Source organism: Tursiops truncatus, chromosome 20, assembly GCF_011762595.2.
Source record: "Tursiops truncatus isolate mTurTru1 chromosome 20, mTurTru1.mat.Y, whole genome shotgun sequence".
NCBI classification, from domain to species: Eukaryota; Metazoa; Chordata; class Mammalia; order Artiodactyla; family Delphinidae; genus Tursiops; species Tursiops truncatus.
The window spans coordinates 38,287,916-38,314,038 of record NC_047053.1 but is presented as its reverse complement, the minus strand read 5'-3'; the positions used below and the strand labels follow the sequence as shown (position 1 = coordinate 38,314,038).

At 38.7% G+C, this 26,123-nt stretch overlaps 1 protein-coding gene across 5 annotated transcripts; it reads left to right on the top strand.

The window, feature by feature from the left end:
- Positions 1 to 227: 227 nt before the first annotated feature.
- SMARCE1 (SWI/SNF related BAF chromatin remodeling complex subunit E1) lies at positions 228 to 21,579 on the top strand. 5 transcript variants are annotated; one of them, XM_073797797.1, is made up of 12 exons: positions 228 to 673; positions 2,673 to 2,724; positions 2,902 to 2,945; positions 5,883 to 5,987; positions 11,098 to 11,178; positions 12,793 to 12,924; positions 13,187 to 13,358; positions 16,610 to 16,782; positions 17,298 to 17,399; positions 18,055 to 18,265; positions 19,959 to 20,148; positions 20,448 to 20,581. In XM_073797797.1, the coding sequence occupies exons 2-11, from the start codon at positions 2,718 to 2,720 to the stop codon at positions 20,117 to 20,119; spliced, it is 1,188 nt and encodes a 395-aa protein (XP_073653898.1). In that variant the 5' UTR covers positions 228 to 673; positions 2,673 to 2,717; the 3' UTR covers positions 20,120 to 20,148; positions 20,448 to 20,581. The 5 variants fall into 5 exon arrangements, with proteins under 5 accessions (XP_073653898.1, XP_019794936.1, XP_073653900.1 ...); XM_073797799.1 differs by lacking the exons at positions 19,959 to 20,148; positions 20,448 to 20,581 and adding an exon at positions 19,500 to 19,935 and having other exon boundaries at positions 233 to 673; XM_004326081.4 differs by lacking the exon at positions 19,959 to 20,148 and having other exon boundaries at positions 240 to 673; positions 20,448 to 20,720.
- Positions 21,580 to 26,123: the final 4,544 nt, after the last annotated feature.

The following is a 26,123-nucleotide window of genomic DNA, read 5'->3' as shown; positions in this document are numbered from 1 at the left end:
GGCAGGAAGCCCTGGGAGGCGCGCGGGAGGGCAGAAACTGCGAACCGCGCGCTCCGCGCCTGCATCCTCGGCTTACTGAAGTACACACTCCAGGTCCCAGGGAAAGAGTAAAGAAAAAGACCGGAAGGAAAGAAAGAAAAAAAAACACCCTCGGAGGCGGGGACGTGCTCGGCCTGAGTCCGGCCGGAGTGGCGCGCGGGCCTCGCGGCCACAGTGGTTCCGGGGCTAGCTGCCGGCGCGCTTCCCGCTGCCTTCCGGCCCCGCGCGGGGAAGCTGAGGCCGCGCTCCCACCTCCCCTCGGCGCAGCCTCGCACCTCCCGCCGCGTCACCCGTCGCTGCTCCAGCTCCTCAACGGCCGCGGGGTTTGGGCCTACCTAGCGGTCGGGCCACCTCCGCTCTCTCCGCTGTGACGAATCGGCGCCCGGCTGGCAAATTACCCAAATTCGGGGAGTTTTGAGAAACGTATGGGGCCTGAAAAAATCCTTGATTGTACTAAGCACCACCGCGTCCCCACGAGAAGACTTATTTTTCTTGAGAGAGTCGGTTGGAGCCTTGAAAGGAATTAAGAAGAGTGTTGAAAGTGCGAGCGCGGAAGCTCCGGACGCGAGGGGCGGGGCGTGCGCGGGACAAAGGGAAGCGAGGCCGGAGCTGCGGGCGTTTTTTCTGCCCGCGGGTGAGTGTTTCCGACTGGGCTCGACTGGGTCGGGAGGGTGGCGAGGCGTGGGGTCCCGGCTTGGCCCGACCCCGAGTCCCCGGGGGTTGCTGGGGTTCAGGCTTGGCCGCGGCGCCAGAGCCGGGGGCCAGTTGCGGCCTCTGAGGCCTAGCGGAGCGAGGGTGCCATCTGGGGCTCCTCCGGGGCGGCCAGATGTGCCCCTTCCACTAACCCCGCGGAATTGGTCAGAGCACCTCTGCATACTCCTCTTTAGTAGAGTCGCTGGGAAAGTGCATCCTTCACACAAACCTAAAGGAAACGACCTCAGAGGAAGCCCTTGGGGCAAGCCAAGCCCGTGGTCCCTCACCCCCGGAAAGGTGGTTTCCCCTCGGTTCAGGCAGCGACCTGAGGACTCGTGGTGTGGCTCAGAGTGAAGAGCGAAAGCTCGGAAACAGTTTGACCTGGGTTTGAAACCCAACTCTGGCACTTCCTGGCTGTGTGTCTTTAGACAAGTTACTTACCCTCGCCGAGACTCCCTTTGTTCTCTGTAAAATGGGAATAGCAGTACACATCTCGTTGGTAGTTGTGACTGTTAAACCAGATGGTGTGAGTAGTAAGCCTGTCCCGTGTAAGGTAGTCAACAGATACTTTAGGATTTTATGCCAGGCACCGGGCATGCATCCGGTGGTGGACAAATGCACAAGGTCGCTCTTGGAATTTATAGTATAGCAGAGGAGATCAGTAATTTTAAAGTATTAGCAATAAAGTGTGACATATCAGGGAGCTCGTGACAGTTATTGTCAGGGCTGCCCCCAGCAAGGCCTAGTGGATGTTGACAGCCTACCTGAACTTGAGCAGGAAGGAAATCTGCACCAGACTCTGGTTTCTTGCCTGTTCCTTAAGGAGAGAAGGAGAGACCCAGGTTGGGCCATTGAGAAAATAAACAATTTCGTTCTGCACCAGGTCTCTTATTCATAATGCTCCAGGAATTCCCTTAAAATGCAAAACAGAAGAAAAAAACATCATGTTTGTTTCGCATAATGTTGGATGAAAGGACTCCAGTAGTCATAAAAGTTATTTGCCTTATTTCTAAAAATGAATGTTTGTCTCTTTATACACGCAGTGTGTGATGTATATTGAGGTAAGGAACAAACTCACCTGTGTATGGTCATGTGGTGAGCTAGTAATACTAGGACAAAAGTTAGTAAGAATTGAGCTAGAAAAAAAGAAGAGCTAGGTACAGGGACTACAATCATAAATTAAATGGTCCCTGTTTCTAAGCAGCACACTATATACCCACATTAACAGGTATAATACGATAGCATAGATCTGTGTAAATTGGATAGGAGTACAGATGAGGAAGGAATTAATTCCGCACAGGTCATTTGTCAAGAAAGCTCCATTGAGGAGATATATTTTGAAATGGGCTGAGAAGGGTAATAAGAGTTTTTCAGGTAGACCCTCAAAATTTATTCCCAGCAGTTATAAAGCTGTTTACCACTATAAGAGAATGTAAAGTTCATTGTCACACCAGTTACCTTTTGCACTGCCTCCAGGAATAAAATGGTGCTCCATTTTAGTAGAAGTTGTTATCCTAAAAGGAAGGCAGAGCTGCGGCTGATCAGGGAGCTGTCAGTATCTGGCAGGCCTCGTTGAGGTAGGCCCTGACAATACATTACATTCTATTGTCACTGTATTTTTATCAGTCTGATTAAATGTTTACATGGCATCAGCAAAACGTTTTCCATGCAAGAGGTGGCTCAGTATCAAAAACAAAAAAACTTGCAAGTACATGTCTAATTTTACTTTTTAATATCCCCAGTAATTTGTTTTAGTCATTTAATTCTGATCAACCAAATGACCTAAAGAACTAGTAAAATATTAAAAAGGCTGGATTACTAGAAGACAATGTAATTTTACTAAGAAATACCAATTAAATTACCCTATTCTTTAGGAAAACATTCTCTTATGCTTGCTGAGTTTTGATTATTTTTCTTTATTTTTCTTTTTTTTATTTTAGTGTCTCAGATTCATTCTTAAGGAACTGAGAACTTAATCTTCCAAAATGTCAAGTAAGTTTCATTTTTTATATTTATCAATCTATATTAATAAGAGACTAATGCCCTAGCAAATGGGAATTCCAAAATACTCTCATTTTTTTTTTCTTCAAAACAGGACCATTGGTAGTTTTGTTGCATAGTATTATATCTCAGTTGTTTACAAGAAGTTATTTATTTTCTTTCAAACAGAAAGACCATCTTATGCCCCACCTCCCACCCCAGCTCCTGCAACAGTAAGTTTTAATTTTCTTGTTAATGTAATAGCCAAGTCTGGCCTTGATACAAAAACCCAGATGTCTTCCAGTGACAGTCACTCAGTCATCACAGCAACAGGATGAAAAATTCAGCTAAAAAAAACAGCACTTCCTACTAAATAAAATAACTCTGCATCTTACCTTGAACCAACCCCAACATTTAAAGAAACATTCTACTGAAATGCCAACCTCCTATGCTCAGTTCTTTTTTTAATTGGGAATAAGTGACAAGTTTAACATTTCTTTCTTGTTAATCTCTATTAAGAGTCTTGAAAGTTAATATGAAATGAATGCTCGTTCTGGCATTTATTATTTTTAAGCCTGACCTTCAACTGGTTACATTTTTCTGTCCTTGTCTGTATATAATTTTCATGTTAAATCAAACAATAAAGCTTCCAGTTCTATAATAGCTTATTGTAAATCTTTATTTTCAAGCTGTTCAAGTAAGGATTTCATTATCTATGGGTCAGATCCTGCCGTTTCACTTTACTCCATAAGTAATGCTTTATTGGACTGAGAATTGATATGTTTCAAAGTGCCTAAATGATAGTCGTGAACTAATTTTTTTCACCCAGCAAGCTCTGGCCCAGCTTGGTCAGCATGTAAAATAATTGTCCAGTCCACAAAACAGTTCTAACAGTAACCATTCAGGCCTTGCTGAAATGGACTTCTTGTTGTTTTTTTATTTAAAAACAAAAACAAAACACTTAACATTGACCATATCCTACAAAAGAAGTTCTTTAAAGCTGTTAGCCCTCCTTCCATACTCCCTACCCCTAAATTTCTGGCTAGTTTACTAATTAGGTCCTTGTGTAATTTTGTTTTCTCCACTAGATGAACTAGTTTTATTTACTAACCCTCAGATGTATGTTTTAGTTATGTTTATCAACAATTTATTTTTCCATAGTAAGATGCTTTTAAAAAAGAGATACTGTATCACATCTTCTCAGCTCAATTTATATAACATACAGTTTCTAAAGTTACTTCTGGTAGATCTTAAAGTCCTGTGTTTGGTTTGTTTCTTTTCTTAAATCAAAGAACATTTCTTATGACCATCTCCTTGGCACTCTGCTAATGGCTATACAGGTGGAGTTGAACAATTGAGATTCCTGACCTCAAAGAGCTAACCATGTACTTCATTTTTGGAAACGGTATAGTTGTAATATTTCAGTTTCGATTTTTTTTTTAGTTCCCTTATTTTCTTACATTACTGCCTCATAATGTTGAATAGTGATTATCATTGCTTATGCAACTTTGAAGGTGTCTTTTTGACGCAAATACTGCCTCTGACAGCATATAATATCTTGAAAACAGACTTGATTTTTTGAGATAATAAAAATAGCTCAGAAACTAACCCTATGACTTCTTAAATGTAGAAAGGGATATTTTTACCTTTCTTTAGTCATACTTCTGTACCATTATAATTTCACATTTACACATAAACTACGGAAGACTAGGGGTTAGGACATCCAACAGAATGGATATTAAATGAGTTATCCTCCTTTCTTTTTTTTCCATTTCTTCTGCCACCACCATCACCAGCTCCACCCACCACTACCACCCAAATGTACCACTCCAAGTAATATAAACTTCTTTTGTGCCTTTGATACTTCATCTGTGTTTTGCCTACTTATGTATGCTTGATTTGCGTCTTCTATAACTACATAGACTAGAAATTGATCAGTAGTTTTCTTCTAAAGAATATCAAATGTATTATCTGCTTGACTGTCTTTCTTTTGGACACTAAGGATATGTGCAGTGGCATGTTTTAGAAAATTGTGTTTATAATAGCTACAGTTTAGTTGGGATGTGTTAAGTTTATTATACAATTCAGCATTGGTATTGTCAATTGCATGTTAAAATGAAATTACTGTCACTTGTTTTGATTGAGGTTCATTAGGTAAAATACCTTACTTTTGGTCTCTCTTTGCTACATCCTTTTTATGCATCATACCTTGATTCTCATGAACATTGGATGTCATTTTATTAATCACGAAGGGCACTGCTATATAAGAGCCCATTTGTGATCACATCAACACATAATTTGCAAAAGCCAAGAATTCTGTTGCTCCAACGAGCAGTTGTGGTTTGAAAGAGCTAGGGCTGTCAGGAAACTAGATGAGAAAAGAAAGTTCAAGTCTGTCTACTAGAAAAGTAGTTCACATTAAAACTCAATGCAGAAATTGTTCATGATTGACCTGTGGAAGATGAATCAAAGAAGAGATGGAAGAGAAAGGCTATAAAAGAATGGGTTAAAAAGAGCAGACAGTACCCTCAGAATGAAATCCATGCATTTCTTACAAGTCTTTGTTTTGAAATCATGTATGTGACATCCATTGAATCCCACATATGTTCTTTTCTATTGACAACTTCTGACTTCCTGATTTGAATCTCTTCTCATTTCTCACACTATATAAAATGATTTAAAGCTGTCTTTGAAAGTGATTCATTTCTTGTTTTTGTTTTTGCTAGATAATACATTGGCGGCATTCACATAACTGTCAAATAAATCATGTTTTGTTTTGCATGTAGAGTGTTCTCAGACTCCTAGCTTATCACATTTCAAGCTTTCCTATCTCAGACATATATCGCTAAGTTGTTATTTCATACTATTGACCATAAAGTAACCCTGAATGTTTGAGACACTTCAGTGCATTGCTTATCCCGAAAAACAAGCACACATATTCACACGAACACGAACACCACTGGTCCCTGCAAAGAGACAGAAAGAGAGGGGAAAAAAAAAAAAAACACAGACTGGTTTTCACTGAAAGAAAAAGAACAGTTACAACACATCATTGCTTGTTTAAAATCAGGTTGCTTTTGCATGCCATATGCAGATCATTTTTCATTTCTGTGTTTTCCTCGTTTGAGCTCATTTCTCATTCGTGTTTTTGTCTCATTTGTTTCCATCAGCAAATGCCCAGCACACCAGGGTTTGTGGGATACAATCCATACAGTCATCTCGCCTACAACAACTACAGGCTGGGAGGGAACCCGGGCACCAACAGCCGGGTCACGGTAGGAGAATCAACTATTACAGCATCCAGCAAACAACTGGAATTGACCAGAAATGCCTTCAGAGTTAGGTCCTTTGAATCATCAGCACAGCCATTTAAAAAAAAAAAAATTAACCTGGCTTTTAGACTATTTTAAATATTCATTGTACAATCTTACACTGAAAAATGAAAAAATAGTGAGATCTGGATATGTATATAGAAGAAAAGAATTTATTCTGTTTGGTGGTTGGTAGAGATAAAGCCTTGGGCACTTAATGCTAATACTATATGTAGACAAACCTAGAATTTCCTATGGTTAAGATGCCCTTTTTGAGATGAAGAGTATCTTTCATTTAAGGTAATTGGCATTAGGCTCAAGACCTTAGTTTCTTAATAAAGGCTGGGTTTACAGGCCTAGCTGCCCTACCAGTTTGAACTGCTGCACATAATTATTTGTCTTTTGGATTTAACAGTTGACCTAACTGAGATTCATTTCTCTCTAAAAAGATTTTAATGTCGCTTCAACGAATTGCAGAACAAAAGTTGAATGAAATTAATTTGAATTATCAGACTATAGATATCTACAGCTAGAAGTGTGTTTATAATCCATAGGATAAAGGATATAATTTCTGAAACTTAGGATGCTTCACTTAAATGATCAGCCTAAGATACCAAAATTGGATGATGTAATTCAGACTTTCTATTTTATTTTATTTATTTATTTGTATTTATTTATTTTTTTAAAGAAAGAATTGGAGAATTCTGTTCAAGCCAAATTTGAGGATTATAAACTGGGAAGAACATGTCAGAAAGCTCTGAGAATTGTTCCTCCCGTTGGAAGGCTTTTTATTTTACAGTCATCTTAAAGTCCATTTAAGGAAGTTTAGGTACCAAAGAAACAACTGTAAAAATGTTTTACCAAAAATAAATAATAAATCCAAAAGCCAAATACCTACATACATTGGAATGTGGTATTGGTGAGAATTTATACAACCCAGAATGGCTGTAAACTTTTTAATACCTGGTTTTTGTTTGCTGTATTCATAAGTAATTCAATTATTGTGACTTCCAAAAAGCCCTCTCACCCTGTAGTCAGGCTAGAGCAGAAAGCTTGTACCTATCAAACTGTTTGTCTATCTTGGTAAGCATATTGCTTAGCTTGATAGGTTTCGTTTGTCTAAATTTTTCATTGTTTCTGCATAATTTGTACCTCATAAGCATATCAAGTTTTATGTGCCATGCATATTTCATGGTATCTGAAAAGAATTCTGACAAAGTGTGTGTATGTATGCATTTCACAATGCATACAGTTTTTATGTGCATCGGTACTTGTTTTTCCCTGGCCTGAATGTGTTTCACAAGTGTAACGGGTCACAAAGTTATCAAATGGTAAAGAATATTTTAATTTAAACGAGGAGTAGAATCGATTTTGGACCATTCATGTTAATACAGAAAATTATTCATGGGCAGTAAACAAAAGAATGATTACATTTTAATAGCTCTATACAGTCAGCTCTTGATTATCTATGTTAATGGAAAAGAAATGGTGGTAACTGTAATATTAGAATCATTTGTATTTCAGTTTCTGTAAGCATTTTGTTCTTAACTTGGATGTATCTGTGGGATTCTTTGTTAACAAAGTGAGATCATTCAATGGAGACTTACTAGGAATAGGAAAGTGCAGTTGCTGTCTCGGGGCCTCAGCAAGTTATCTGTTTCTCCCCATTCTTTCTTTCAGGTGTTAGAACCCAGTGTTTGGGGGTAGGTACTAGCTTCAGGATAGATTAGTATAGGAGGGCTGTTGAGCATGGAAACATTGATCTTCTGGTTCTTTATGGTGGTTTTCTTTGTATTATTTGTTCTCTCAACACCAGAACGAAGTGTAATCAAAGTGCTCTGTAGACTTAACTTGAAGAGCCTAGAAAATGTGGAGGCTTTTAGCCTGTGCTAATCCCAGCCCCTTCAACTTCTAGTGACCTCTCAGGTCACTGAATCATTCTCTATGAAAATTAGTTATGCCTAAAGTTTTATACTACTATATATGTATAATTTAAGCTCTGTTAGGACTCAGTAGATCTGATTTTGACCTTTATAAAAGTGTTACTTTAAGATGACCTCACTTATGTGTTTTTTTGGGGGGTGGGGGGCTCCTCTTTGGTATTACTGCCTGCAAATCGCCTTAAGTCATCGATTTGAAGGAATGATTCGATGACACCCTGTGAATAGCTTCTTGTAGCGTCCACAGAACATCGGGTTTTCCCGATGACTCCAGTACACTCGAATGGTTTTCAGACAATAAACATTTTATATATAGCATGTTGAAACCTTTTGGTTTCAACATATGGTAGCTATGAGATGGAATTCACTTCTGGTCAGTTCTTCATCCGATGATAATTAACATTCTCAAGTACAGGTGTGAAGACAGATCAAGACCAAATGTTAAAAGTAGCTCATTTCTGTGCTTTAATGGAAATTCCATCCCAGAAGAAAACCTTAGATAAGATCCTACCAGAGAAACAGCTGAAAAATGGGAAGAAACAACAAAAATCTCTGAGTAGCCAGAATTTCACAAAATCATGGGCTTTATTCATAGGAGGTTCCCAGGATCTTACTCTATTGTAAGCACAGTTTTAACAAGCATAATTAGTTTTCTCCAAACTCATTGCCAGTTGGAAAGAGGGACAGTTGCTGCTAGAGGTAGGTTTCCTGATAGCAGCAAGGAAAGAAACCACTAAAAAAGGAGACATGCCCTCCAAAAGCATAACCACCAGACCATTTAATAAAGGGGCCAGCAGGTTTCATACCTCAAACTAGAAGATTATAGCAAAGCAGTGATTATAATTGTGTTCAGTGCAGACTGCTTCTTTTTTCTTTTTTAAAGAATAATGTTTGAGAAATTGTAGAAAGATATCTGTTTGAGATGGTTAATAAATTAGGGGTGTTTAGTGATATAAACCTTTAATATCCTGAAAACCAGCTAGAATTTAACTATGTTGTTATTGTTTTGGGTTTGGTTTTGCTTTCCTTGTATTTGTAAATTGGTCAGTGTAATGAAAATACCACCTCAACATGTTCCTTTGGGAGAAAAGAAGAGAAATAAGCAAATTCATTGTTATAAAATACAGTTCTTTGAAAAATATCGAAGAGCAAATATTACTGTAATTTGTTTTTAAAGTGTTTTAATTTCACATATTAAAGCATAAACATTTTAGAATTCTTTACCTCTTTTTTAAAAAATTGTTAACAGAGGTCTACCAACTTCAATTATTGGCACAATTCCAACTTTATTTGTAACCTACTTCATGGAATTCTGAAGGTTTGTGTTGGATATAAATTGGAAGTGCTTTCTAATAACTTTATGAAGAATCAGACTTTTATGTGTTACTTGCTCTGAATTCATGACATAGGGTTAGCTTTGTAGAAATCCCCCCCTCCCCCAGAGAACTCCTACAGCCCTGAGACAGATCTCCTAGTGGCTGTTCATACCACCACTGTTGACAGTTTCCATCCCCCATGGCTCACTTCACCCCGTTGCCCACTGCTGGCTAAAAACAGAGTCTGTCTACATGAGCATCAGCATGAGGTGTGCTAAGAATACGTGGGAGGAGTGGAAAGAAGGGAAATACTGCTTCAGAGGAGAAATACGTTCTGATAAGTTCATGTGTGAAGAAGCAGAGAGGAAGCAGAGTTAATGGACAAGTATGGAGGGAGGGAGGGAGACGCTCCTCACAGGAAGAAGAAGTATTGTTTGAAAGTGGTGGAAGCAGGTACCAACACACTATTCCCGGAGCCCTTGCATGAAAAATAAGGTTGATTGGGGTCTCAGCCCAGAATGGAGGGGTTTCCCTCCGGTTTTACCACAACAGCAACATCAGGGCAAGGAAACAAAATGGCACCTTAGTTTTCTTGCAAGAATTTGCTGATTCCTGTCTTTTGGTCATTAGAGTGAAGCCAGCTCTTCTTCCCCCGAGCCTGGGAAGGAGGATCAGTATCAGGAGTCTCCCAGAAATTTGGGAGAAACAAATGTGATTCAGCCATGATTTGATTCTGGGTCCTTGATCAAATGCAGCCATGCGTGTAGAGATGAGAGTAGGTTCAGCAGCAGCGCTCGCTCGTTGGAGGTGTGTGGGGTGCCCACTGGGAGCTATCTGTTATCTTGCCTAGATTTGGCTTTTAGAAAGAGCTGATCTCTCCTCTTTCTTTCCCTTTTTTCTGTCTCTCACCCACTTTCTTCTTTACCTTTTTAAAACTATTTTTCAGTCTCCTCGCCTCCTTTTCTTCTGTTTTCCTTTCCCTTTCTTTCTGTGTCTTCCCCACAAAACCAGCGTTTTTAAAAAATTAAATGGAGTTTCTTGATATAAGGTCTCAAAAGTAACTTAATCAGGCCCTGTTTCTGCCATTTCTCTGTTCCTGGTAAACTTGTTCACTCCTCCACTGTGATTAGGAATAAAAAAAGGCATGACTTCAGTTCACACTTCCTGATCTCCTTTATAAAACAAGACACTAGATATGGGCATAGAACCTTCAGAAAAGTAAAATCTCTAGTCATAATAAAGGCGCTAAGAAGGGTTTTTCCGTTTTCCATTTTTGAACCTAGGAAATAGGGTTTGCGGTGGTGGCGGTTGTTCATGTGGAGGTGTGTTCCTGAAATGGTGCAAATAGTAAGTAGTCCCCTGTAGGCAGTATGAGGTGTGGTAAGTGCTGAACGGGTTCAGCTTCCGGTGAGGTAATCAAGTGTTGACTGTATGTGTAATGGTAAATTAAGTAAAATAAAAGGGTGCCAGGTAATGTCCTAAACGTGGGACATCTGATATATAACCATATATTTTCGATGTATGAATTATTGTATAATATTTTATTTGTTCTTACAGCCAGGTTGTCAAAGCAGTGGCAATAAACTGCTAAGTAACGTATTAAAAAATTATGTGCCTAAAGTCATTTTCTCTATTTTCTTCTGATGTGAACATTTCTGAATTTGCAGTGATAGCTATTTTCAGTGGAGAAAATATAAGAATCTTGTATCCATGGACGAGTAGAAGAAAGGCGCATTAGCATTTTTTAAGGGACTCTCTTTTCAGTTTGCTGGTGAACTTCTTGCAGTTGAGTAATGAATGTATTTAACTCTTTCCTAGGCATCCTCTGGTATTACGATTCCAAAACCCCCAAAGCCACCAGATAAGCCGCTGATGCCCTACATGCGGTACAGCAGAAAGGTAGGTGCTCAGGGACCAGAAGGGAGTGAGGACTGCCGTTCTTGCTCTTGGCTTTATGTCAGGTTTCAGATTGGCTTAGCCAGCTTTTTTGTGCATAGTCAGAGGAAAAGATACAGAATTGCAGTTTTGAAAGAAATTAGTTCTAAATTCCAGAACTAAAATCCAACAAGAACATGATTAAATAAACAGTTAAAATACTTAAAGCAAAGTTATGTAGCCAGTGTTACTTATGTAGTCTTTTGGAGAATATTTAATGACATAAAAAAAATGTTTAGTGAAAAAAGGAATGCAAGACTACATGTACTAGTATCTTATTTTTATAAAAATAATAGCAAATATACGCTAGTTTGAATTTTAAAAAAGCCTAGAAGACAATGGTTATCTCTAAACAATAAGCTTATGGTAATTTTTATTTTCTTCATACTTCCTTGAATTTTTCCTCTTTTTTTTTTTTGGTGATGAACCTCCATTACTCTTTTTTTGTTTTTGTTTTTTGTTTTTTTAACATCTTTATTGGAGTATAATTGCTTTACAGTGTTGTGTTAGTTTCTGCTGTATAACAAAGTGAATCAGCTACATGCATACATATATCCCCATATCCCCTCCCTCTTGCATCTCCCTCCCCCCCTCCCTATCCCACCCCTCTACGTGGTCACAAAGCATCAAGCTGATCTCCCTGTGCTATGCTGCTGCTGCTTCCCACTAGCTATCTGTTTTACATTTGGTAGTGTATATATTCAGTGCTACTCTCTCACTTCGTCCCAGCTTACCCTTACCCTTCCCCAAGTCCATTCTCTATGTGTGCGTCTTTATTCTTCCCCTGCCCCTAGGTTCATGAGAACCTTTTTTTTTAAGATTCCATATATATGTGCTAGCATATGGTATTTGTTTTTCTCTTTCTGACTTACATCACTCTGTATGACAGACTCTAGGTCCATCCACCTCACTACAAATAACTGAGTTTCGTTTCTTTTTATGGCTGAGTAATATTCCATTGTATATATGTGCCACATCTTCTTTATCCATTCATCTGTCGATGGGCACTTAAGTTGCTTCCATGTCCTGGCTGTTGTAAATAGTGCTGCAATGAAAATTGTGGTACATGACTCTTTGAATTATGGTTTTCTCAGGGTATATGCCCAGTAGAGGGATTGCTGGGTCATATGGTATGAACCTCCATTACTCTTAAAATAGCAAGTATAACTGGTATCTTTATTAAACACAAGAGCATTTATTGATTTTCACCACTATTTAGAAATTTTAAAATTTTTGGTCAGAATTATTATACATATATTTGACAATATGGTGTATTGTATTATGCAGAGTAACCACATTCCTTCTAAACTCTCGTGAATTTTTAGAAAGATATAAGACTATGTTATTGAGTTAGCTCATCGTAAGTGTCTGCAGTGATTGGAGATATCCGAGATCTGCCTTAAAGTAACCTGACAGAGGACTTGATAATTACTGCAGCAGGCTGAAGAGAACACGGGGATTTGACACTATTGCCTCTGCCTTTGTTGATGATTGAAGGTTTCTATATTAAAAAGTATTTTTAAAGGTCTTTATTTTTAGGCATCAATACTGAAATCTCAACTGTTTGTCCTTTTCAAGGTCTGGGACCAAGTAAAGGCTTCCAACCCTGACCTAAAGTTGTGGGAGATTGGCAAGATTATTGGTGGCATGTGGCGAGATCTCACTGATGAAGAAAAACAAGAATATTTAAACGAATACGAAGCAGAAAAGGTAGAATGGGACTGTAGGGATGGGTACAATAGAAAATTCATGAACACTTGCCTTATCATTTATAAAAGAAATATAAGATCTAATCAGACAACTGAGTCATTGTCTGCCTGGGTCAAGTCACTTAATTTCTCTAAGACTTCAGATCCCTTGTCTGTAAAAAGGAGATCATTATCATGTCTTTTGATATTCAAATGAGGTAATATAAGTATTCATTGTAACCTGCAAAATGTCAATTCTAAAACTGAAAACATTTGACTTTCAGATAGAGTACAATGAATCTATGAAGGCCTATCATAATTCCCCCGCGTACCTTGCTTATATAAATGCAAAAAGTCGTGCAGAAGCTGCTTTAGAGGAAGAAAGTCGACAGAGACAGTCTCGCATGGAGAAAGGAGAACCTTACATGAGCATTCAGCCTGCTGAAGATCCAGATGGTAAAAAAAAAAAAAAAAAAAAAAAAAAAAAAGTGGGGCTTTGTTTATGCTTTCTCTGAGAATTAAAATACGAGAAATCTCAAGTTTTATTTCCTATTCTAAATGGAAACAAAGCATAATTTAAGTGCCATTTCAATATTTGGAATAATTATTTTGATTAATATTTGTATGTGAACTTCCCAAAGATAAAGAAACACCCTTTTTAGTGTAGAAGATAGCAAAAACTACCTGTCGTTTATCAAAACCTTTGTACTCAGAATGCATGGAGGGTTTTTTAGTTACAATCAGAATTTTACCTCAACTGCTTTTAAAAAGTTAAATGTCTTCAAGTTATATTCTACTTTCTTATTGGTTCCCTAAATTGGCTGAGTTTAAGGCTCTTAAGGGAGAAAGTTAATGAGTGGGAAGAGGCATTATGAACTTTCTTTTCTAGTTAATTCAGAAATCCAGCTAGAATTTATAAATACAACTCATGATGACACTTAGGAGGGTGCGCACCTACAAACTTTATACACACGCACGCCACCGCACACAGAGCAGAGCTTCCTAGTTGGCATTCCACGAAGAGTTTGCAGGTGTGCTTTTGTACCTCTGGTTGGTTCTCTGTAGCCATGCAGGGTCTGAAGCTGCAAGGAGCTTCAGAGCTAGCCACCTCCAGCTGCGAGTATACTCATCCACATAGCAAGCATGCGATACAAATATTTCCTTCGTGTACTGCTGTGATGTGGTAAAGGTTGGAAGCTCTAGCTACAAGCAACAAAAGCATCTAGAAAATAATTTAAGATCCCATTTTAAAGAAGTAGTAGTAACAAAGAAAAGGCTTGTAAGACCTTAAAGAAGAGACCTTTAATAAAGGAAGCAATAATACCACCTAAAGACATGAATAAACTGATATACTTAAAAGGAGAGAAAAACAAAAATGAGTTTTTAAAAGAAAGGACTGGGATATTGACAAATATTCTCATAAATACAAAATATAATAATAAATATAGAAAACAGAATAGGGAATAGAAACAATATAGCATGTTAAGCAGAATCATCAGTGCTAAAGACACAGTAGTGTAAGCAAACTTTAGTTGCTCAAATTGGATAATTAGTGCAAGAAAATATACAGAACTAAAAAAAATAGAAGATCCAGTCTACAAATAATTGGAAGGATGGGGGTCAGTAATAATCGGAAACAAAGGCTAGCAACATAGAAGACGTAAGTAGAAATCAGTTGAAGTTTTCACAGGTGGAAGGTAACAGCAGGAACACTGAGAAGGACTGAAAGAGCTTCACTTAGGAACAGTCTTCAAAGAGAGTCCTTTTCTCTGTTTCTTAGACTTCTGCCCATTATGTTTTTTAAGTTTAAAATAGGATATTAGAGTTGCTAATAAGAAAGGATGGTAATAGTTAAGATAGCAGGATAAGAATGACTTTAGACCTTGGACCTTATCCTTCAGAACTGAGTAGAAAGAGGAAGACTTGGGAGGTGGAAATGTACATAAAACCAAGAGAAAGGCAGCACATCCACGAGTACAACAGCTGCTCACTTTAACAAAGAAGACCTACAAGGCCTACAAAACATACGTAGTTATCCACACAAGACAGGGAAGTCTTTTTTTTTTTTTTTTTTTTAGTGAAGTCTTTTTTAACTGACATTTTAGAAAGAGAATATTCATGAGATAAAGTAAATACCTGGTGAATTAGAAAATATAAACCTACCCCCCCCCTCCAAAAAAGAAAAAAAAAATCAGACAACTAAAGTGCAAAGAAAGACAGGCCCAGATTTTTAAGACTTTATTTCCCCTACAGTCCAGTGGTCAACACTGGGGACATATACATGAAAGAAGAAAAAGCAAGGTAACCTAGATGGATAACCTAGCACAAATGTATATAGTCTTCAGTGTGAATATGAAAAACTCTCCCTTAAGAAGTGAAAAGAGGACTTCCCTGGTGGCACAGTGGTTGAGAGTCTGCCTGCTAATGCAGGGGACACGGGTTCGAGCCCTGGTCTGGGAGGATCCCACATGCCACGGAGTGGCTGGGCCCGTGAGCCACAGCTACTGAGCCTGCGCGTCTGGAGCCTGTGCTCCACAACAAGAGAGGCCGCAATAGTGAGAGGCCCGCACACCATGATGAAGAGTGGCCCCTGCTTGCCACAACTAGAGAAAGCCCTCGCACAGAAACGAAGACCCGGCACAGCAAAAATAAATAAATAAATAAACTCCTACCCCCAGCATCTTCTTTAAAAAAAAAAAAGAAGTAAAAAGGTCACAGTTTTTTTTTATTCCAGTAATTTTAATTTCAGAAGTGTATATCCTAAAGAAATTACTTGAAACAAAAAGCAATTTGCACAACAGTTCGTAGTGGTGGTGTTTCTGGTAAAAAGAGTTTTAGGAACTACTTAAGCACCCAAATTAAGGGACGTGCTAAACTGACATAGCAGCACGATTTGACCCTTTGTAGCAGTTTCCTAAACTGTGGTCCCCCACCTCTGACGGCACACTAAGATGGTTAGGTGGGTCAGAGAGGAACTTTCGTTTTAATGTGTATTGCTTAAGAGGAAGCTCTTTTTTTTTTTAAGTTGATTTAAATAAAAATATTAAGTAAATAATAGCACAGGTTGTTAGCAGATACGTCAAAAACTGGTAGTGATAGAGCAAAGGTAATAGCTATTAAGAATAAGCTTGTAAACCAGATCCATACTATATGTATGTGCACTTGAGTGGATGAAAACAGCATGTAATATACCTTCATACACTGACAACAAATGTATGTGTGTGTAAATTGATAAAAATTAAAAGTGAAATTTAGAATTAAACGTTTTTAAGGCTTTAGTGGTATTTTAATCTTATAAAATATATATGCCCATCTGGGAAACTGAATATTGCTAGAGATAATGTTTTCTCTGCAGTGGGCATTTTCCTTACTTTAAAGTGCTACAGTGACAAAGACACCACCCAGTTCCTGTGTATCATCAGTTGTAAAAGCCTTAAATTACTACCCCAAAAGTGAGACATTTGGCAAAATCTGTTTTGCTGTCAGTGCAGCCTTCACGTTGATTTCCAGGCCAGAGACACATGGCTGTATTTCATTTGCGTTTCAGCCACATCTTCCCAGATGCACATCATAACTTAAAGATTTATTTTAGATTTTGTTAGACCAGTGAGGGCCGTGGCTCCTTGGCAACTAAGTGTGAACGCTGTTGCGCTCTCCTGATGATGGTAGTTGGTGACCTAATTTCCAGATCCTTTTGTTTATTCCAGATTATGATGATGGCTTTTCAATGAAGCACACAGCTACCGCCCGTTTCCAGAGAAATCACCGCCTCATCAGTGAAATCCTTAGTGAGAGTGTGGTGCCAGACGTTCGGTCTGTTGTCACAACAGCTAGAATGCAGGTCCTCAAACGACAGGTCCAGTCCTTAATGGTTCATCAGGTAGAGTCACAAAGCATTTTATTATGCCCCAGGTGCCAGGTGACCTGATCCTATACCATGCATCAGTGTGCCTGTTAAATATTTATGTTCAGTCTGACCTGTTCCTGATTCAGGGAAGAGGCTGGAGGGAGTAGACCTTTCCCAGAGATTTAATAAGTTTGTCATTAAACCTGTAACGTAGAGCCTTTTGACAGAAAGCATACCCATTAAGAATTTTGAGACATCCTGTCAGCTCTTACTGATGTACTAAATATTTCTTTTCCAAAAAATCGCTGAGGCCTGAAACAGTATTCTCCAACATATACTTATTAATCAGTCATTCCCTCTATGCTGCATTTTACATTTTAAAAATCTTAGCTAGATACATTATGTAATAAATAAATTAAAAATTCAAAACATTTATCACACTATGAGAACGTGTGGACCATTAAAAAAAATGAGACATTTTCTGTGTTTGACGTTTGCTTTAGAGAAAATAATTCAGTAGTAACAAAACCTGACCTTATGTTTTACAGCGAAAACTAGAAGCTGAACTTCTTCAAATAGAGGAGCGACACCAAGAAAAGAAGAGGAAATTCCTGGAAAGCACAGATTCATTTAACAATGAACTTAAAAGGGTATAAATTTAATGTGTTAACTATACTTTTTTCACTGTGTCTGTTACTTTTTTTTCCTCTTTCTTTTTTCCAAAATAGTGATTTCATGGAACGTTGTTCACTTTGAAACAGGGTTAACTTTGCTATAACTGGCAAGGTCTTTGCTTTATGAAATAATTTCCATTTTCTGGTAGAGTTGCAATAGGTTTGAAATATCATATAGTACACACATATGTACTAGGCCTTAGACCCTAGAACCCTCTGAGGTTTTAATTTAAACTCTCATGCAGTTGTGAATTATTTTCATTTCATTGCAGTTTATTCATCAAATGTCTCCATTAGCTGTAGTTTACAGTTTGCACTTTGTATGAAAACAAATAAATCTAGTGTTTGGCCGCCTGAAATATAAAATGGAAGCTTTGAGTATAATCCAGAACTTTCAGCATTGTCTCACCAGCTGTTCTGTAATACTTGATGTTATGTGGCGTGCTAGGGCAACTTTCCTGTAGACCCAAGGGCTTCAGAGAGGACGTGGAACCATGTTTTTTTCTGCCATATATATGTATATAGTTCTTAGCCAAGAAAACCCACTTTTAAAACAATTTCTCTGGTTCAGAGATTGTAAGAAAAGAACATTACTAAGAGAGTTTTTTGGGTTCTGTTTTCTGACTGCTAGTTGTGTGGTTTGAAAGTAGAAGTGGATATGGAAAAAATTGCAGCTGAAATTGCACAGGCCGAGGAACAGGCTCGCAAAAGGCAGGAGGAAAGGGAGAAAGAGGCAGCAGAGCAAGCTGAGCGCAGCCAGAGCAGTATTGTTCCTGAGGAGGAGCCAGCAGCTAATAAGACCGAAGAAAAGAAAGAAGACGAGAGCATTCCGATGGAGACAGGTAACCTTTCAGTTGATACTGAAGTAAATGTCGAGGGTTTTTACAGCTGTCTTTAGTTCTGCTTTCCTTTCTCAGTGCTTTTCAGAAGTCACTCTGTTGATCTTGCCTCTTGAATTATTCTCTATATACTACCCATTTCTTTCAAAATCTTAATCTCTTATAGTAGAGTCCACTAAAAATGTTGGTATTGGTACAAAACAGCAGTGGTGTGTTGTCTTTAGTCTTGCTGTGTGAGGTCTTGGTTGTTTGCCCAGATTGAGTCATGTCATTTCCTGGGAATATAAAGTATAATGGTTTAATGGTTAAGGATGCTGGCCCGGGAGTCAGACAGATCTGGGTCTAACACTGCTTCACCATTTGCTAGCGCTGTGACTTTGGGTAAGTTACTTAATATCAGTTTCCTCATTTGCAAGTATTCTAGCACCTGCCTCTGAGAGTGAGTGCCCAAGGATAAATGTACATAAAATCATCATTACTGCACTTGACATGATATTGGCACTCAGTATTTTAACGTTTATTGCTAAAATTGTTTAAACAAGATGTGGTCATTGCTCTTAAGATCAGTGTCGTCTCTGGTGTCCTAGAACGGAGTTAGGCAAATAAAACCTGCAGGCCAAATCCTGCCTGCCACCTGCTTTTCTAAATAAAGTTTTGTTGGAACCGTTTATTTACGTATTGTTTGTGGCTGCTTTGGGGCTACAACAGTATAGTTGAGTAGTTGCAACTGAGACTGCCTGGCCCACAAAACCTGAAATATTTACTATCTAGCCTTTGTAGAAAGCATTTGTTGACCCCATCCTGGAACAATTCATACTTCTGTTCTACTGATTTTCCTGATTAAAAGCATTCCTCAAGGCAAACAATAACACAGCTTACATGAAGTACTGACTAAATCGATTATTGCTTGAAATTTTGAGATCACTCTACTTTCTGGCACTGTTTTGACCCTGCGCAGTGCACTGTGTAATAAACAGAACTGAGCTGAAAGTATGGGAGACACAATCAAAGGCTCCCTGGACCATCATTACAAGAAGTGAGAGGGACCATAGTCATACTTGGTGCTCAACTGACAACTTCTGATTTGACATCTGGAAAACATTAAATAGAATATAGTATCTTTACCAGATATTTCTACAGAGTGATTCAGCAGATTAACATTTCAGATAGTCAGATTTTAAGTTTTATTATCTGAACCTTTCTCTGTTTTGTGTGAACATGTTTTTTATCTTAACAGATTTGGAGCGTGAACACATTTTGTGGTTAAAACAAGAGCTTGAGAATTAGAGCATGGTTCTTTGGCTCATTTTGCAGCTAGAATACTCAGCCTTGCCTCTGTTTTGTCATCTATGAATAGAGCATGCCTAGGTCTTTACTCAGATTTCATCCTTCTAGCTGAAGAAAAAGAACTGAAGAAGATTGTTCTGAAGACTATTAGAGCAATAACAGAAAACAGCCCAGCGTGACTTGTAACAAAGTACTTTAAATATCAGCCTTATACCATTTCCATACCTGCTTTCTCACTCATTAAATCCAAGCGCTTCACAAGAGCACTGTCCAATAGAAATGAAATATAAGTCACTGTGTAATTATAAATTTTCTACTACTGACATTTTTTTAATGAAATCTTTTTTTTTTTTTTTTTTGCGGTACGCGGGCCTCTCACTGTTGTGGCCTCTCCCGTTGCGGAGCACAGGCTCCGGACGCGCAGGCCCAGCGGCCATGGCTCACGGGCCCAGCCACTCCACGGCACGTGGGATCTTCCCGGACCGGGGCACGAACCTGTGTCCCCTGCATCGGCAGGCGGACTCTCAACCACTGCGCCACCAGGGAAGCCCAATGAAATCTTTTAAGTGAAATTAATTTTAATAAGTCTTCAAAATCCGGTGTGTATTTTTAGACTTAGAGCACATCAAAATTTGGAAGCTAAATTTTCAGCAGAAATACTTGATCTGTATTTAGATTTCAAAATTTACAGTTAAAAAGTAGATTGTTTCCAAATCCCAAATTGTTCTAAACATGCTAAAAGTTCTTTCCTCGGTCACACTTGCTCATATCAAGTGCTTAGTAGCCATATGTGGTGAGTGGCTGCCTTATCATCGGATGCTGCAGCTCTGGACTGTCAGCATAATTAGAAGAGGGAATTTCTGTATTGGAACTAACAGTGACAAATGTGTGATTACAGAGGAGACACACCTTGAAGAAACGACGGAAAGCCAACAGAATGGTGAAGAAGGCACGTCTACTCCTGAGGACAAGGAGAGCGGGCAGGAGGGGGTGGACAGTCTGGCAGAGGAAGGGACCAGTGATAGTAACACTGGCTCAGAGAGCAACAGTGCAACTGTGGAGGAAGCACCAACAGACCCCGTACCAGAAGACGGGAAAAAAGAATAAATGTTGCCTTGTTTTATGTGTTCTAAATACTTTTTTAAATGAAAAAATGTTTTTCGAGTTTTAATGGTGTTATGTGGTTTGTGTATTAATTTTTATCTTGTCCATATCATACCACCAAAGGCTTTTGGACCGTTTAGCATCATGAGCTGAATGGCACAGTTACCTTTCTTAAGCGGGAAGAAGATGATTCTTTTCTTTGGATCTTGTTTCTAGCCCTCAACTGTTGAAAGCCTCAGAATTTAAATTAATTGAGAAAATGCCCACCTCTTTTAGAGAAGTATCCTTTGATGCTGCAGAATCTACTCTTACAAATGCCTTCCTACAGCTCACTTGGGTGCTTCCCAAAGCCATAGCTTTAAACCTTCCCAGTGCCCATCACCAGCTCCCTGAAGGGCCCCTTTCCTGTTTGCTTCCACAGAGAGTAGCTTCTTGAAAACATAGTTGTGTGAGTTCACTTACCCTTTTTTTATTTTGAATCAATGTCAGATACCAAGAGTTGTGTTAAGGTGTTTTGTGTACCTACAGCCAACACTTGGATTGTATTGATCCAGAAATAGTCTTCATAGTAACTGGCTTATGAAATAGTCATTAAAGTGAACATGACACATATACATTTATCTATACTGCCTTTTGTTATAATTAATATTGGATATGTTCTGGTGAAATCATCCCTATTGTACAGCGGGGGAAAATTACTTTTTTACCAAGTTTTCCAAAGACAGAATAGATCACAAAGCTGAAGGAATTGAATATTCTTGCAATGGAGGAAGTAACTTCAAAATGATTAGCCCATTCTAGAAGAAAAACAGCTGGGAATTAAGTTCATCCACTGGAAATTGTTTTACAATAATCAAAACATTTAAAACCTCAAGGCTCAGGATCCCATAGATCAGAGCCTACCTTTTTGATAAACTCTTAGTAAAGTCTTAGAGACCAGAAGCAAGATAGTTTGTGACACATATGCATTCCAAAAACTAGAATAGATTTTTACTGAATAGTGGTATAACTGGTGGTATATGTTTCTTAAAGGTCCAAATGTAATAAAAAAAAATGGAAAAAAGAGTCTCAGTGTTTTTAATGCACTAAATATGTTTATGCAATACAAGCTTGTAACTTCATTATTGTAATGTAGTGACAGTAGGGAGTGGCCTCTCACAACTGTTATGAATTTGCCTCTTGAGATAAGGCCCCGTCTCACCCAACTATGTGAACTGCTGTAAGTAGTAAGTTCATATGTACAAGACACTTGTGAAAATTAGTTTCCTCATATTATAGTCATGTCACAGTCTTTGATTCCAAAAGTAAAGTGATAAGTTTCTACATACACATATGAGAAACTTTTTTTACATTGAAAAAAAATATATGGCCAAGTGAATAAAGGTAAGCCCTGTGCTTACATGTAGATAACTTCTCTATATGGACAAAACTTAATTTATAGTGAATTCACTGCTACTGAGCTCACGGCACGCAGTGACTGTGACTCCACTCTGTTGGGCCTCCTGAGAGAGAGGAGGAAAGGAGACAAAATTGGGCGGAAACACCCCTTGATACCTGTTTTTCTTAAAAACACATGGAATGTTTCTTTCTGAATCAAAAACTAATTTATCAGTTCTGGGTGTAGGGCGTCATAGGGCTAAGAACTTCAGCCAGCTCATCCCCAACAAACTGGATATCCTTTTCAGTAACTTGTCAAAACTGGGTAGAGCAGTTGTTAATATGGGTGGAAAACAGTACCAGATCAAGATGTCACATTATTACCCTGGTACTGAAGTCTCTTAAGAGGATGGAAGTGGTTCTTTTGCTGAGCTGGAGATGGCACAGGGAAAACAAGGATATCTAGACCAAGCCTGCCCGTACGACGCTACAGCAACGGATCGAAACTTAAGATGGGATTTGGCAGCCTTTAACTCAGGGCGGGAAAAGTGAATTAAAATACCTTCTTGTCAGAGTGATAACAGAAACCACCAATGTTTGAGTTGTTCCCTAGTTTCTTTGAGAATGTGGCATATAGTCAAGGTCTTTGTTTGTTTTCCATATCCCCTATAGGCATTGGGCATGTCACTTAAACTCTCTGAGCCTGTTTCAACCGTAAAATAGATTGAACTACTTTCAGTCCCCTTACTTCTCCACATAGCCATGATTTTTAATGCATTTGTTTTGAGTATGAATGCATAAAGTTTGAGGGCTTACATTTTTATTAATTTTTAACAACAAACGGAAGAGAGGGGAATCCCCGACAGTCCCCTAGTTTTCTTACAGAATTTTCAAGTGTCATATCTTTCCCCATTTGTCAACAAGCATGTCTTTTATGTGGCTCGCCTACAGTACATAAAAATTTTGTATTTGTAAAGCAGAGCTTTCGGGAAAAGTCAGAGCAAGCTCATTTTAACATGAGAGGATGAACGTCCTATGGAAAGGATGTAATACTCGATTCACTATATTTGAAAGAGAATCCGGAGTTTAAATCCCTCCAAATTTTTAGTTTTGATGCTTCCTACTTAGAGACTAGTTTGGGGTTTTAAACAGTTGGTGCTGACAGTGTGAAACTCCTGTTGCCTGCAGTTAAATTGAAGCTGTGTTTTCTCACGTGAACAGGCAATGAAGCTGGGATTATACTGCGTTAAATCCTCCCTTCAGAAATCATTGCCCTCCAACCCCCAAGCACGACCACACACGGTCTCCCCGCCTGGTTTCAACAAGGGCAGGAGTTTATCCGGCTGTTCTGCACTGCTAGGCAAACCTTGCTGGAAGAGCAACAACTGCCTTCTTAATGATTCGCACATTAGAGGGCTTAGCGTCTTTACAAATGAAACATCCACTGGGCAATATCGAGCTGAAAAGAACGCGGAGGCTTTTTAGAAGAAATCGTACTGGATTATCATCTGGCTTGTGGTGATAATGTTTCTTTGATCAATATGGTAGGGGAAATTCTAGGTTTAGTCGAAAATGTCTACAAGTCTTAGTAATCATAGAACTGTTTCTAAACATCTTAGTAGTAGGTTAACTATATGAAATTGCCTATGTAAGTTTTTTATCTACAAGATGACAATTTCACCTGGTTCAACCTAATAATTCTGCATTTTATTATAGTCCAAGTTATAAGCTCTTAATAGCAGTTTTCTGAGTGTGAAATGATGGAACTTTGGACTTTGCAGATTGGTCGATACACTTCTCTAAAAATTACTGATTATTGTTAAACAAAACCCTGATTAACATGCAAATCCTAAACTATCAAGTATTTAACAGCCTGATTTTAAAAATATATCCCAGTAAACAGTTAAGATAGCTGGCTTATGTTCACATGTTTTGCCATTCAGCACCAAAAATATATAATTGTTTTGCATGTATTCAAGAGTGTTATATGGGGGGGTGGGAGGGAAGTTCCCAAAAGATTTGATTGCCTTTTTTTTTTTTTTGCGGTACGCGGGCCTCTCACTGTTGTGGCCTCTCCCGTTGTGGAGCACAGGCTCCGGACGCGCAGGCTCAGCGGCCATGGCTCACGGGCCCAGCCGCTCCGCGGCATGTGGGATCTTCCCGGACCGGGGCACGAACCCGTGTCCCCTGCATCGGCAGGTGGACTCTCAACCACTGCGCCACCAGGGAAGCCCTGATTGCTTTTTACATAGAACTGAGACCGTAACTGCAGATAATGACCCCCTATAATGAGCCATTTGAAAGGCAGGAAAGGCCACCTCAGAGTCCTTGACATTCAGAAGTGGCAAGGACCTTGGGTCAGCCACCTCATGTACCCATCAGCCCTTGGATAAGAGCATTTCCTTCCCCATATCCCCTAGGGTTGTCACCTAAAATTAACACCTCTAGTCTTGGGGAGCCCATCCTCTCTTAAGACAGCTCACTCCTAGAATTAACGAAAAGTATTTCCTCTCATTCAGCTAAAATCTGTCTTTCCGTGATCTCACCCTTCTGGTTCTGCTTCTACACCTTGAAGTCAAATAGAATAAATAGAATCCTCTTCCAAATGAAAGACCTCTGAATATTTCTTTTTTTTTCTCCCTAAATAACTGAATAAGCATATGATCCTATGGATTTCTTAAGATAGTTGAGTCTAGATGACTTATGACATTTTTTTCCTGAGTCTTTTCAAATGATTAGCAACACTTCTGTGGACAGCTGTGTTTGAGAGGTAGCAATGGTTTCAATGAATACTCTGAAGCAAAGAGAAAATAAATCTGCAAAAAAAAAGAAAAAAAATGAAGTGAATGCATGTGATAACACTGTTTTAGGCGTCTATTCATGTTGATAGGTTGATTTCTTTTTTGTTCTTATTTCCCTTTTTGGTTTTTTTAAATTTATTTTTTATTGAAGTATAGTTGATTTAGTGTTAGTAAATATCGTGTTAGTTTCAGGTGGACAACTCAGCGATTCAGTTATACAAAAATACCTCTGAGTATTTCAAGACAGCTGCCCCTTGAGATCCTGCCATAGAACACAATTTCTCTCTTCCAGTGTCTCTCTTGATAGACTGGGGGTAAAGGACTACCCCTTTCCTACTCTTGAGGTCTAGACCACCGGAAAGTATGAATGTTTTCTCTAACAGGGTGAAATCCCAATTCCTCCAGAACGTGCTGCACTTAATCAAGGCGCACAGCATCTCTAGACCTCAGAATCCACCTAACTATAAAAAGGAAGGTGGTTCTGTGATGATCTCATGGTCTTATACAATACGAAAGTTTTATAACTGTGTGATATATGCAAACCCTATAAAATGAGTGTTAATATTTTCATATGTAGCAAAATGGGGAGCAGGCAGATTCGGTTCATCACACAGCACTTCTCAAGGCGCAATCATTTGCATACCACTGCCACAATTTTTACCATTTCTGGGTACCACCTGTACTATGATTACTTAACAGCTTTCTTTGAATCAACTTACTTATTCTACTTTAATAATTTACTTTAAAAGGAAACTTTATATCAGCATAAATGCAAAACCATTGTCTTTTGTCATAAAAACATATTTAAACATAGATATTTTACCAGTTATGTTTATTTTTAAATACATAGTATTTTAAAGAACATTATTTAAAAGGGCTGCACACCATCTAAAATCAGCTGAAGGACCCCACATAGTAGTCTGGGTAAAACTCTTTGGGGTGGACTGCACTAAAGGGAAGCTGTATTTCCCTTATATTCCCTGGAGTGTCAGGAACTTGGTCTTCTTAGAAACTATGCCTGGGTCAACAGCAGCTTATAACTCAAGAGCAAATTAGTGAAAGTCAATCCCATGATCACCTAATAATAATAAAAGCCAACATTTGTTGAGCACTTACTATATATGCCCATGCGGTTTTCATACTTTTGTATGAAAGTATGAAACTTTCTAACCCCTGAAGTCAATATGAGTCGATCATTTTACCAGTGAAATCTATAATTTACAATCTTGGGCTCAATCAACTCCTACAAATATTTTTTTCTTGGAGAACAAAACTAGCCTCAGGCTGTAGAC

Excerpts from the sequence above, each read along its gene's own strand:
- SMARCE1 (XM_004326081.4), top strand. Across the intron at positions 17,400-18,054 it reads TTAACAATGAACTTAAAAGG|TTGTGTGGTTTGAAAGTAGA; the intron begins GTATAAATTTAA and ends TCTGACTGCTAG. Across the intron at positions 18,266-20,447 it reads GAGCATTCCGATGGAGACAG|AGGAGACACACCTTGAAGAA; the intron begins GTAACCTTTCAG and ends GTGTGATTACAG.